This window comes from Xenopus tropicalis, chromosome 4, assembly GCF_000004195.4.
Source record: "Xenopus tropicalis strain Nigerian chromosome 4, UCB_Xtro_10.0, whole genome shotgun sequence".
In the NCBI taxonomy this organism is placed as follows: domain Eukaryota; kingdom Metazoa; phylum Chordata; class Amphibia; order Anura; family Pipidae; genus Xenopus; species Xenopus tropicalis.
The window spans coordinates 15,057,557-15,072,587 of NC_030680.2; the positions used below are offsets into that span (position 1 = coordinate 15,057,557).

General features: G+C 43.9%; 1 protein-coding gene across 1 annotated transcript; it reads right to left on the reverse strand.

Annotated features, from left to right (window-relative positions):
- Nucleotides 1-1,180: 1,180 nt before the first annotated feature.
- On the reverse strand, nt 1,181-14,689 carry LOC116410282. Its single transcript, XM_031900489.1, has 8 exons — nt 14,327-14,689; nt 12,211-12,352; nt 10,037-10,176; nt 7,596-7,740; nt 6,495-6,604; nt 4,391-4,423; nt 3,893-3,971; nt 1,181-3,089 (listed from the first exon to the last, which is right to left on the reverse strand). The coding sequence occupies exons 1-8, from the start codon at nt 14,391-14,393 to the stop codon at nt 2,837-2,839; spliced, it is 969 nt and encodes a 322-aa protein (XP_031756349.1). The 5' UTR covers nt 14,394-14,689; the 3' UTR covers nt 1,181-2,836.
- Nucleotides 14,690-15,031: the final 342 nt, after the last annotated feature.

Consider the following 15,031-nt stretch of genomic DNA (forward strand, 5'->3'; position numbering starts at 1 on the left):
AGGGGTTGCAAATGTATAATAAGGCTAGATGGTATCATGGGATGTAACTGTAAGATAGAAGGTAAAACAAGGCAAGATTTAGCAGGAAAGAGCAGATAATCCATTGGGTGGAGAGGAGTCTTCTTAGGGACCTGAGAGGGCAGGGGTTTTCAAAACATTGGCGGGTTTTGGCAGATCAGGGTGTTTGGGTGTAATGGGTCAAGGCCAGGTAGGCATATGGGGCCCAGTAAAGCAGCCCTGGAAAGAGTCTGTATAGTAAGGTAGTGAGTGCCTGGGAAGGGGGCTATAACTGTGGGACAGTGTGTATAATTAGATGGTGTCAGGGGCTGTAACTCTGTGATATATTTTGTAACACCAAAAAATGCAAGAGCTTTAAAGTAATAAAAATATAATGTGCTGCTGCCCTGCACTGGTAAAACTGGTGTGTTTACTTCAGTAACACTACTATAATTTATATAATAAGCTGCTGTGTAGCCATGGGGGCAGCCATTCAAGCTGGAAAAAAGGAGAAAAGGCACAGGTTACATAGCAGATAACAGATACGTTCTGTAGAATACAATAGTGTTTTATCTGTTATCTGCTATGTGCCTGTGCCTTTTCTCCTTTGAATGGCTGCCCCCATGGCTACATAGCAGCTTATTTATATACATTATAGTAGTCTTTCTGAAGTAAACACACAACTTTTACCAGTGCAGGGCAGCAGCACATTATATTTTAGTTACTTTTATACACTTTCATTTTTTGGTGTTACTGTTCCTTTAAGGCAAGATGGTATCGGGTGAAGGGTGACACAGCTTAATGGTTAGCACTGCTGCCTTACAGTGCTGGGGTTTACTGATTACCAGAGATATATGCCACAAAAAGACTGGTCCATAAAGCTGGGGCTAAGGGAACCACACTAACAAAATGCGGAGCTACACAGAAAGTGGTGAGGGGCAGTGCTCGAGAATGGTGTGTTCCCGGCAACATCTACACCACAGAAATGCAATTATTAATTTCAACCCTACGGGGGGACCTCACAAAGATAAATACTAGATATTATACCCCCTGTCTCTGCCTTGCCTGACAGTACTCAGCACTAATGATAAGCAAAACTAGCCCGTTGTCTTTAGCCAAAAAATGTGCAAAACTGCAGAAATATTTACAAAATTGCAAAATGCAAAAAAAAAAGATAATTACAAAAAGCGCCATAATTATTTTATTCACGCAGACACACAATGCACAACCATTCAGAGAATCACACATATGTATTACCCTATATTATTATACAAACAATGTACCTTCTCTAGTTTAATTTGGCTGAGCAACACGGCAGTGATCCGCCAGGATCACAGCAGCCTTGGGCATGAATTAAACCCGTTATGTCCTGGGGATCTGCATCCCGTTTAGTCTGCAGCTAGGGGTAACTAGAATTTAGTGGGTCCCACAGCAGTGTCCACTGGGCCTCTATACCATATTTTTTACACCCCTGGTATTAAGCAATGATGTGCACTCCCATGAGTACAGAGCCACCGGGCAGAGCAAGACCTACAGTTTTCCGTAAAACTGCATATGGATATATCTCCTAAGGTCAGACGTGGTGGTTTATCCGTTGGCATTTTTGTACCATTGAGAAAACACCCAGGCCCAGTCTGGTAACCTGTGAAATTTGCCAAATGCCAGAGAGGCTGCTGTAAGATGCCATAGACAGTCACTATTTATTGGGCCTTTATGGAGTCATTTGGGCCTCTGTGTATTTGAAATGCCGGGAATATTTTGACTCTCGGTTCAGACCTGAAAACACCAAATATCCCACAATACCACCCATGCCTTTTGCCAATTACTTTAGTGGTGTCTGTTTGTTACTGGGCATACACAGATATGATGGCTGAAGTGTGGTTCATCCAGTGACCCCAATGTAAGCTTTTCAGGGTACACATGTGCCACACATGTAGCCTCTTGTTTCACTGGTCCCAGCCAGTTGACCCTCCATGTAGAAAACAGTATTTCACTTTTTACTGTAACACACTCAATAATAAACTAAAGTGTTAGGGAGTCCAAAGATTAATGATATACCTGCTGTTCGAGTGAGGCAAGAAGGCCGCTCCTAACCAAGGAACCACAACCTTTGCTCCTCAGCTCTAAGCTTCTGACAGCAAAAGGGGGTTTCTGAGACCTGAAGGCTTATTTATCATTGATGGAAGGGTGCAAAGTGCAAAAATGAGGTGCAAAACGCATTATTTTTCCATTTGTGCCTTGCCCCTAAAGATTCCATTCTTACACCTACATGTGCGACTCTTAAGGCTTACAAAATAGGGTGCAAAAAGTGTGGGTGATTGCTGTAGGCATTGATGTAAATGGGTGGGTGGTGGGAGCAATAAGGGGGTGTCCCCTTGACTTTCCAAAGCTTGAGTATCATTTAGAAGCCAGGGAGCAGCGGGGGCTCCATGGAGCAGGAGAGCCCTGTATTTGCTAACGTACGCGGTAAAAGGCACACAAAAGAACCATTGCTCTGGTTCTATGCATGAGCACCAAAGGACCCAATTCTGCCCACTTAGTGCTCTGGCATGGTAGGTAATAATAAAGAGCCTTTTTATTTCATGTTACCCTTTAGACTGAAAAGGAACTGGATCATTTTTGCCCTAATGCCATCAGTAAGGTGACATCTCAACCTTAGCTACATTTCTCAAGTATAAATATAGGGCACCAAAGGGCCCAAAACATATTAAGGAGAAGAACAGGATTGTTTGTGCTCCCCTCTATATTTAATAAACTGGTCTAGCAATGTAAAGACTTTAGTGCTTTGGCTGCCTATCTAATGCACTTATTGGTTATAGGCTATATACTGTATGGCTTTTTATGTATCGGTACTTTGGTCATAGGCCACATTGGTATACATTGGGGCGCTCGCTTGGCTCATCTGAGAAATGAAGTATGACTGGCGTCTGTCGTTTCCTCTCAGGTATTTGTTGGAGTCTACTGAGGTCATTGTTCCACCAATAACTCTGTATGTGGGCATTTGATTCCACTGGGTCTCTGGGTACTTAATACACCCCGAGTCGTCTCTTGTGACCACTGGTAACTTTTCTTGACAACAGACAAACTGGTTCCTGAAACACAAGCAAATTAAACAATAGTATTTGTACCATCACCCATTGCTACTTTGTTTTTGATTGGTTACCAATCAACTGAAGGTACCTCCTACAGATGAATGCAGTGCTGCCATTGGTGAGGGTCTACAAGGAGAAATCACAAAGCCCTGAGGAGCAACACTGTATACGCTGAATATTCCAATAGGTTTCTCATGGTGGCTGTGCAGGGTTTATCCACTTCTAACAGGGGGTGGACAAACAGCAAAGCCCAAGTCATGACTGGAGTTGAGAAACAGGTATTCCACACATAAGCAGGGGTGTACTTCCAGGCCAGGTATAGCCAACCAGCTTAATGCACCTTCAGATATCTACAGAAGCCTCCCAAGTTTCTAGCAACTGTAGCAAAGCCAGTTCACCATACACTGATAGATCAGCTCATTGGTTAGTCAAAGAACCAGATTAGGCCTATCACAAGGTGGCCCAAATTGTGCTGATCTGATTGTATGCCTTTGGGGCAGTGATTGGATGATAAGGGGGCCTATGGTGATACATCAGGAGAGGACCACATCAGCGCTCAGATGCAGTCCTAACTTGCCCAACTGATCAACAGGCATCACACATGAATTGATAACCTAACAACACAGCCTTGAGGGACTGAGCTACCAGCTTGTTATCTGCCCCTCTATGGCCAGCTTTACCCAGAATACAGTCAACTTAGCATGTCTTCTGAAATCCACTACCTGCTTTTATCTTCATGAGAAAATGAGTGGCCTCAGCATACTGAAGTCTGCACACATGCAAAATGACGACCCATGACTTACCCTTTCATAAGAAAGGCAGAAATCAGCAAGATAACAAATATGGATCCCAGAATACAAAGAATGATGAGTCTTTTCAAGTCTGCAGAGAAAGAGGACACAGTGAGGGCCAAGCTCCCCTAGTACTATCACTTTAAGAAACAAAGGTGGGAATGTAATAACAGGTAGAAGTGCCTATCATTTGCTTAGTGTGAGGATGCTCTGCGGGGGGTAAAGTGTACAGAAGGTGAAACCAGTGCATTGCAGTTTGCACATTGCCCCCATTTATAAATGAGCTGTAAAATCATTCCAGGTGTAGTGTACATTAAGAACCAATAAGCAGGTAGTGCTTATAGGGCTGATATTTGAAAATTGGTTGCTGTGGGATACTATATGTATAGGAAACACTGAACCTATTGCTGCATAAACCACAAAGTTCAAAAAGTTGGGTAATGCAATGTTCAGTGACCCAACCATTCCAGAACTACAGAAATGGCTACTTGTCCATGACGTAGAACTTACTTTCAGTCTTGTCTTGTAATATTACATCCACTCCTAAAACAAATAGGACAAAATGACACTGAGTTTTTGGCATAGTCCATAGTCTATTCCTACTAGTTCATTCCATTCATGATCAATAAATGAAATATACTGAAAGCAGGGAGAACCAGTAAAGCACAGCAGGCAGCCAGGGGAGATTAGAGCATAGTGCATAGGAACAAAGGAGAAGCACAAGGGTTGGGAAAGGGTCTGCAGGTAGAAGGTAAGGAGCTGTGGCCAGAACAGTGGGATGGCCTGGTGGAACGGGTTGGGAAAGGGTCTGCAGGTAGGAGGTAAGGAGCTGTGGCCAGAACAGTGGGATGGCGTGGTGGAACAGGTTGGGAAAGAGTCTTCAGGTAGGAGGTAAGGAGCTGTGGCCAGAACAGTGGGATGGCCTGGTGGAACGGGTTGGGAAAGGGTCTGCAGGTAGGAGGTAAGGAGCTGTGGCCAGAACAGTGGGATGGCGTGGTGGAACGGGTTGGGAAAGGGTCTGCAGGTAGGAGGTAAGGAGCTGTGGCCAGAACAGTGGGATGGCGTGGTGGAACAGGTTGGGAAAGAGTCTGCAGGTAGGAGGTAAGGAGCTGTGGCCAGAACAGTGGGATGGCCTGGTGGAACGGGTTGGGAAAGGGTCTGCAGGTAGGAGGTAAGGAGCTGTGGCCAGAACAGTGGGATGGCCTGGTGGAACGGGTTGGGAAAGGGTCTGCAGGTAGGAGGTAAGGAGCTGTGGCCAGAACAGTGGGATGGCCTGGTGGAACGGGTTGGGAAAGGGTCTGCAGGTAGGAGGTAAGGAGCTGTGGCCAGAACAGTGGGATGGCCTGGTGGAACGGGTTGGGAAAGGGTCTGCAGGTAGGAGGTAAGGAGCTGTGGCCAGAACAGTGGGATGGCCTGGTGGAACGGGTTGGGAAAGGGTCTGCAGGTAGGAGGTAAGGAGATGTGGCCAGAACAGTGGGATGGCCTGGTGGAATGGGTTGGGAAAGGGTCTGCAGGTAGGAGGTAAGGAGCTGTGGCCAGAACAGTGGGATGGCCTGGTGGAACGGGTTGGGAAAGGGTCTGCAGGTAGGAGGTAAGGAGCTGTGGCCAGAACAGTGGGATGGCCTGGTGGAACGGGTTGGGAAAGGGTCTGCAGGTAGGAGGTAAGGAGATGTGGCCAGAACAGTGGGATGGCCTGGTGGAACGGGTTGGGAAAGGGTCTGCAGGTGAGGAGATGTGGCCAGAACAGTGGGATGGCCTGGTGGAACGGGTTGGGAAAGGGTCTGCAGGTGAGGAGATGTGGCCAGAACTCTATATATAATGATGACTGGATGTAGTAGAAGAGGATGGGAGGCAGGAGAGTTTGGAAAGGATTGCAGGCAGCCAACAGGGTCAAGCCAGGGGGACAGAATGTGAAAGAAGTAGGAGAGGATTGAGGTAGGGGAGTGTAGGGAAGGAAGATCTAGGGGTAGAAGAGTAGGGTAGACATGTAGGAGAAGATGGTGGGTTGAAGAAATGAAATGTAGAAGAAAGAAAGGTTGGTAAAGGACCACAGGTAGCCGGGAGAGATAGAAAAGGTTGGCAGGTAAGTGTGAGAGAGAATGATGGTGGCAGGAGAAAGAGAGGATGGGTACAACACAGTTGGCCTGAAGGTATGAAGGCAACTGAATTAGGAAAGCAGGTATAACCTGCAGCAGCGAATAGCAGGTTTGAAGAGTAGAACAAATACAGTAAAAGCAGGGAACAGATATGTGTGGTGGGATGGCAGTTAGGGGGGATAAGAGAGTATAAAAAAAAGTAGTGAAGCACAGTAGGTTGCCAGCAGATATATAAGCAGCGGTACTTTCTACAGAGCTTGCAGCTGCCTTCTACTTGCCAGGCATCCCCTGTGCCAGCCTGCTTGGGTGCATTTGAACTTCTTTCTGTGCTGAATATGTGCAGAGCTCCAATTGGCACCGGGGAAGAGGCAAGAAGATGGCAGCCGCTAGCTCTGCAGAATGTACCCTGGTCTGGGGCTTTCTTTTTAAGAAGAACAGCAGCCAGGGGTAGCCGGTTACTGGAGGGCTCTCACCCCCAGGTATTTTTACCTTTAACTGGGAGAGCTTTGTGTACTTACTGTCTTTGTCGTAGCAGAAAGCTGAAGCAATGCTGGTGACTTTCTCACAGGGGTCTTCAAATGTGCCATTTATGTTGATGAAACCAACACCAAAATCATACCAGGCAGGGCTGAGGCAAAAGAGAATGGCCATTGGGTCAGATTGTCCAGCAGTAAAAGGCTCATTTACGCCAAGTGCAATAAGCAAAGTGCAATTTCAAGCACAATCGCCATGTTTTTTTTCCCAACAAGCCCCATTTTCCCCGACACAATTCCAGCAAAACTAAAGCAACTGTGCTGGCAGTGCTGCATCTATCTCAACTGCAATTTGGCAAAATGGATGCCATGGAGTGTGTTGAAAGTCGGGTACAATTGCGCCAAATATTTTCTGCCTGGTGTCCTGTGTTTGCCGTGCAAGTCAATAGGGGCATCAGCGCCCAATGGAGGGACTGAGCAGCGCCAAGCTCAACTATAGGGGGCAGCAAGGAGTGCATTTTGATGCAATTACCTTTAACAAAGGTGGTTTTAAACACAACTGATGATGGGTGGGGGCGGCTATATACAGCGGTGGATTGCTAGATCAGGTTGTGAGCAGGTGGGTTCAGCTGACCCGCACATCACTAGGGCACATTATGTGCAAATACAAAAGGATATCACTTACGTATTTAGTGGTTTATTGCAGCAATAAGTGAGAAGGATACTGACATTTCGGGAATCTCATGTTCCCCTTTTCATTGTAGCATTGAAAAAGGGAACGTGAGGTTCCCGAAATGTCTGTAGAAGTGAGAAGTGAGAAGGATTCACACCACTTTGTCATTATTTCCTATATAACACTTCAAATAATCCTAAAAAACTCCACAAGGGCAGGGACAGATGTGAATGGTATACAATCTCTGTAAATTGCTGCAGAAAATCTTGCCAATATACAGAATAATAATGACGAATGCTTTTAGTAGAGATTATGAGCCCCGTATAAACAACCCCGTTCCTTAATCCCTTTAGGTGCTTGGCTTACATATAAGCAGAGATCTATGCAGGGGGTTTATCTATGCTCTAGTTATGTAATACCTTGCTCAGTTGTGGTAGTTCAGTGATTTTTTAAGATTTGGATATGGTACCCACTTGTTGCGTGTTACAATGCGATTAGTCGTTGCATCGATCTCTTCCCGCGTGGCTAATTTACCACCTTGTTCTTGGCACGCAAGACTGGCATTTTCATAAGATGGCTGGTACACAATGGCAGCTTCAAATATCCAGTCTGATGGTCCTGTACACATAGAGTAATTATTACTCCCCGTACCTATTGTATCACACACTGTGACTGTTCTGAATTACGGAAAGGCCATCTCCCATAGAATCCATGTTAATCAAATCATTCACATTTTTACAAATGGTTTCCCTTTTCTCTGTAATAATAAAACAGTACCTGTACTTGATCCCAACTAAGATATAATTACCCCTTATTGGGGGCAGAACAGCCCTATTGGGTTTATTTAATGGTTAAATGATTCCCTTTTCTCTGTAATAATAAAACAGTACCTGTACTTGATCCCAACTAAGATATAATTACCCCTTATTGGGGGCAGAACAGCCCTATTGGGTTTATTTAATGGTTAAATGATTCCCTTTTCTCTGTAATAATAAAACAGTATCTGTACTTGATCCCAACTAAGATATAATTACCCCTTATTGGGGCAGAACAGTCCTATTGGGTTTATTTAATGGTTAAATGATTCCCTTTTCTCTGTAATAATAAAACAGTATCTGTACTTGATCCCAACTAAGATATAATTACCCCTTATTGGGGCAGAACAGTCCTATTGGGTTTATTTAATGGTTAAATGCTTCCCTTTTCTCTGTAATAATAAAACAGTACCTGTACTTGATCCCAACTAAGATATAATTAACCCTTATTGGGGGCAGAACAGCCCTATTGGGTTTATTTAATGGTTAAATGATTCCCTTTTCTCTGTAATAATAAAACAGTACCTGTACTTGATCCCAACTAAGATATAATTACCCCTTATTGGGGGCAGAACAGCCCTATTGGGTTTATTTAATGGTTAAATGATTCCCTTTTCCCTGTAATAATAAAACAATATCTGTACTTGATCCCAACTAAGATATAATTACCCCTTATTGGGGCAGAACAGTCCTATTGGGTTTATTTAATGGTTAAATGATTCCCTTTTCTCTGTAATAATAAAACAGTACCTGTACTTGATCCCAACTAAGATATAATTACCCCTTATTGGGGCAGAACAGCCCTATTGGGTTTATTTAATGGTTAAATGATTCCCTTTTCCCTGTAATAATAAAACAGTACCTGTACTTGATCCCAACTAAGATATAATTACCCCTTATTGGGGGCAGAACAGCCCTATTGGGTTTATTTAATGGTTAAATGATTCCCTTTTCCCTGTAATAATAAAACAATACCTGTACTTGATCCCAACTAAGATATAATTACCCCTTATTGGGGCAGAACAGTCCTATTGGGTTTATTTAATGGTTAAATGATTCCCTTTTCTCTGTAATAATAAAACAGTACCTGTACTTGATCCCAACTAAGATATAATTACCCCTTATTGGGGGCAGAACAGCCCTATTGGGTTTATTTAATGGTTAAATGATTCCCTTTTCTCTGTAATAATAAAACAGTACCTGTACTTGATCCCAACTAAGATATAATTACCCCTTATTGGGGCAGAACAGCCCTATTGGGTTTATTTAATGGTTAAATGATTCCCTTTTCTCTGTAATAATAAAACAGTACCTGTACTTGATCCCAACTAAGATATAATTACCCCTTATTGGGGGCAGAACAGCCCTATTGGGTTTATTTAATGGTTAAATGATTCCCTTTTCTCTGTAATAATAAAACAGTACCTGTACTTGATCCCAACTAAGATATAAATAAACCTTATTAGAGCCAAAATAATACTACTGGGTTTAAATACTGTTTAAATAATTTTTTTTGTAGCCTTAGGGTAGGAGATCCAAATTACATCAAGATCCCTTATCCGGAAAACCACAGGTCCCATACCTGTACTACAGTGGAACTGATATGCAGACTTATCCATATCCGTAACTAACTGTGTGTAGAGCCCCCCCTTCATTTGCTGGAATATAATAGTGTGGCTTTGCATCAGCTGAATTTGTGCTATGCATTAAAGGGAAAATAACCCCCTTTTTGATATGAGCGAATCTAGTTAGGCTTATATACAAAAGAAGCATAAATGCTACATGAAAAGCAATACATAAACATAAATGGGCTTTTCCTGTACACAGACTTACCCAGTTCCACAGACTGAAAGGAAGCCATGTTACTGTGAAGAACCATTTTCCACTCCCCTTTGGTTCACAGCATATTGTAACCCCTTCCCCGCCATGCTCCACTCTGAAGTGATGGCTTGTGGGATTTGAAGTCTCTCTCCTGGGAGTGATATTTGCTCCGTGGGAAGAGGACATAATGCTAGTATTCACCCCGAGTGGTATTACCGTTAGACTAGAGACATACCGCTGGTCCCTGTGATTGGAGGAGGCAGCAACCCCAAACTTACCATTAGTCTTGATGCACAGTGCAGTCTGGGATTGGAAGTTTGGGCACCTTTTCATAAGGATTCCGATATTAAAGTCCCCACATTTCTCAAAAGGGCTCAGGCGGAGCATAACAATGCGACGTTCTCTCACCCATCCCCACCTAGTGCAGAAATAAAGATCATTTTTTTCATCTTATACAACCACATATACTATCTCTGCCAGTATTGTAAATGTAGGCTATTCAGCAGCACACTGAGCATGTGCGGTGCCACTGACACTCCAAATGGAATCCAAGATGGCGGAGCTCCTTTGCACAACCTTTAGGCTGGTGCAGTAAGTTCAGTATATACAATACAGCATTTCTAGCTAATCTTTATAGGTTTATATTCTCTGTTATCCTTGGGTCCCCAGATATTGATGGGATACAACTTCCAGCATTTAGCAACATACAAAACTGCACAGGGAGTTGTAGTCTGAGCAACAGCTTGGCGTTCATAGGGGAGAGCCCTGGCCACGGCATGAAAGTTATGCATCTTGTGCAAGTTACATGAAAGTTGCCTAGAAAACTTGAGAAACTGGTATAACTTGCCTAGAAACTTAGGTAACTTGGGTACAAGCAAAGGACAATGCAGAGAAGGGGCAGATAGGGGCAAACTCCACTCATCCCCGCACATTTTCATTTTAATTGTTTATACTGCTTATTATAGTGAAACTTTTTATATTGGGATCTATTTACTGAATTATATCAGTTCACTACATGAAGTTAAAGCAGGGGAATGACTGGTTATTGGGCCCCACAGCAACATCATTGGGCCCCTACGCAGGCCCGGATTTGTGGTGAGGCCACAAAGGCCCGGGCCTAGGGCGACACAAACATAGGGGCGGCATGCCGCCCCACCGCAGGCAAATTTTAACATTTTGCTCCCATACGGAGCAATGGGGAACTCTCCCCACTGCTCCGTATGGGAGCTTCAACTTTGGCGCTTGCGCATTTGCTCGGCGGGCACAGGGGGGGGGCTTGGTGCATGCGTGTTGGCGCAGTGAGGGGGGATAGGGGGGCGCCGAATGGGGGCGGCCTCGGGGCGTCCCCAGTAGAAATCCGGCGCTGCCCCTACGCTTACGCAAACCTACGTAACTTACGTTACTTTCAAAGAGACTTACATAACTTTCGTATAACTCCAGTGACCCCCAATTAAAAGACTGACAATTTTTATGAACCACTGCGGACTAGTAATTGGGCCCCTAAACTTACGCAGTTTATATAATTTATGCAGAAACTAGGCAGGATTTGGCCTTTTTTGGCAGGGTTCGTTCGAATCCACGGTCTTGGCCGAACCCAATTCTAATTAGCATTTGCTAATTGGGATTTGGAAGGGTTAAAAGCTGAATGCCAATACGCACGTGGCAATTTTTACCTCTTCTGGATCCTAATTAGCGAATGCAGATTCAGTTCGGTATTCGTCCAAATCCCTTGGGATGGATTCAGAGGTTTGGCCTAAACCAAAAAACTGGGTTCCGTGCATCCCTAGCAGAAATGTACTTAATTTTCATACAGGGTCAGACTGGGCCGCCGAGACACCGGGAAAAATCCCGCTGGGCCCTGGCGGCCCAGACCCGACCATTGCCGGTGCTTCCACTGCCCAACCGTTCCTCGCACTCAGGGGAGGACGACAGGTGCGGTACACTGCGGGTGGTTAGGGGGGGCCCTGCTGGAGGGGCGGCTAGGGGCCGCGGCCGGCGGGGGCATCTGCAGGGCCAATGGGGCAGGAGTCTGCTTTCATATCAAGCAATGACAGCACAGAGCAAAGGTAGGAAGGAGATTAAAATTACGGCAAATTCCACTGACTGTTAACGAACCGAATTAGCCCATTAATTAATGAAACTCAATTCTATGAACTGCTTATTATAGAGTAACAGTCGCTGTTTATATTGCACACACAATGGTCTTGGCCAAAATGTGGGGTACTGTGCACTTGTGTTCATGGAGGGCCCTATATAAATAACTTGTATGGGGCCCCAACGTTTCTGATGGCGCCCTGCCAACCTTACATTACAAAAAAAAGCATTAGCCCAACACTGGCCACTAAATATCTAAATATGGCAGGATTGCTGGGAGGTGGTGGGGGGGTACCCCTGCGCTTGCCCTGATCTCGGAATCCCCACAGTCTTGTGCTTTACAGCCTGTTGCACTTACTTGCAGAACTCAAATCCACCCCTATAGGCGTTTGTGACTTGCTCCATAGTGGCCAGGGCTGCGTTGTGGGTTACACTACAGGTTTGTACTGCGCTTTCATAACTGAGCCTTTCTTCACTCGACATAAAGACTCCATCGATTACTAGAAGAGAGAAAATTCAACTTATTACTATTCATTTGTATGTAGCCCCAACATATTCTGCAGTGCTTTACAGGGATTATACATCAGTCCCTGCCCCGGTGATGCTTACATATATTAGATATTTTTATTTTTTTTGTATTTTTTTAGGGTTTTTTTTTAGCAGCTCTCCAGTTTGGAATTTCAGCAGCTATCTGGTTGCTAGGGTCTTTGTTTACCTAACAACCGGGCAGTGGTGTGAAGGAGACACTGGAATATGATTAGAAGAAGGACTAAATACAAAGATAATGAATAAAAAGTAACAACAGAAATAAAACTGGAGCCTCAAAGAGTCAATGACCCTCACATAATATTTCAAAAACTATAAAAAAAAAAGATAATGACGACCAATTGTAAAATTGCTTGGAATACAACATTCTATAACATTCTAAAAGTTATCTTAAAGGTGAACAACCCCTATAACTTTTGGCATGTTTTAGGATGCCCTATACCAATTCCCCAGAACACACGGTAGGATAAATACAGTGCCAATTCCATGTATAATACCCCAGAACACACGGCAGGATAAATACAGTGCTAATTCCATGTATAATACCCCAGAACACACAGCAGGATAAATACAGTGCCAATTCCATGTATAATACCCCAGAACACACGGCAGGATAAATACAGTGCTAATTCCATGTATAATACCCCAGAACACACAGCAGGATAAATACAGTGCCAATTCCATGTATAATACCTCAGAACACACGGCAGGATAAATACAGTGCCAATTCCATGTATAATACCCCAGAACACCCAGCAGGATAAATACAGTGCCAATTCCATGTATAATACCCCAGAACCCACAACAGGATAAATACAGTGCCAATTCCATGTATAATACCCCAGAACACACGGCAGGATAAATGCAGTGGCAATTCCATGTATAATACCCCAGAACACACAGCAGGATAAATACAGTGCCAATTCCATGTATAATACCCCAGAACACATGGCAGGATAAATACAGTGCTAATTCCATGTATAATACCCCAAAACACACAGCAGGATAAATACAGTGCCAATTCCATGTATAATACCCCAGAACACCCAGCAGGATAAATACAGTGCCAATTCCATGTATAATACCCCAGAACACATGGCAGGATAAATACAGTGCCAATTCCATGTATAATACCCCAGAACACAAGGCAGGATAAATACAGTGCCAATTCCATGTATAATACTCCCATTCTGTTTGTTGCAGGTATGGATGTTGCAAAGTCATTGATGCTGGTTTGGGAATGCACCACCATCATTACAAACCACCCATGCAGAGCAGTTTAGGACAAGTTGAAGTTGGCAGAAACATGGTTTCTCGACATTTTCAAATGGCAATTTATCATTAGATGGTATAAAACTGATTCTGAATTATATTACTATCATTTAAACTGTATTCCCAGTGTAGGTTCATTATAGAATGACCGCCCTTGTAACGGTTATCTGATCGTGTCCACTCTCTCCACCATGGCCACGGGGTCTCCCACCCATTGATCCAATTGGCCGAGTTGTGTCAATGATTGTGGGTAAAGTGGAGTAACACACAAATGTCCTTCCTGCAGTTTCAGAGGTTTTCTTTTTTTTTGTAATGTCTTATCTTTGTGTTACTACCCTATACAATATCTTCTTAAAGAGAGACAGGCTGGCACAAAGTCGAAATATGTTGCTTACTATTGCTTATTTATTACAAACTTAATACATATATATGAGCCCTGCGTGTTTTGAGCCTATGTGGGCACTTAATCATAGGCTTATGCCCATATGGGGCACGAAATGCGTAGGGATTATATACTGTGGCGAGAAAATGTGGCACACCTGCCAATAAAAATAAATACAATCATGATGACAAAGTAGGAGGCTAAGCCAAATGACAGTAAAGGGAAAGTGCAACCAACTGGCAGGGCAGACAATACACAGTATAGAGGATCTTACCTTGGCTGGGTTTTTTACAGAGCACTGTGGGAAGGATGAGCAAGTAGATCAGTGTAAGTCCCAACATGGTGTGCGTGATACTCGGTACCACTGGCTAAATAATGGCAATATCAGTGTCAATTTGTGCATTTGAGTTTAGTGGGAGGGATCGATGCCAAACCCTATGATACGCAGAGCTGCACCCAGGACCCAGACTGACAGGGACTGTAAGAATGGACCTGAAACCTGAACCCATGGATATAATCAGGGACATGAGCACAAAGGTGAAGTCAGTCACATAGCAATCTACTACCTGTTGCTGTTTAAAGGGCAAGGAAAGCCTTCTATATGAAATGCATACTTTGTAGAGGCCTCTCCCAAACACACACACTCACACAATCCTCACTACTGACCCATTTGCCAGTCCTTCTTCAGAAAGCTGACTAAAGGTCCAGGGTTGTGTCCTGTTATGATTTTTATGGTACTTTTTATTTCTAAATGACACTGTTTACATAGCAAATAATTCCCTCTGCCATTTAACCTTTTATTCTTGAACCAACAAATGTATTTGTATTTGTTGGTGTGTAGGCGCCATCTCAGTGCCTTGTGCCTGAGTCTGAGCTTTCAGCCAGCGCTACACATTAGAACTGCTTTCAGCTAACCTTTTGTTTCTCCTACTCCCATGTAACTGGAGGAGTCCCAAGCCGGACTTGGATTTCTTACTAT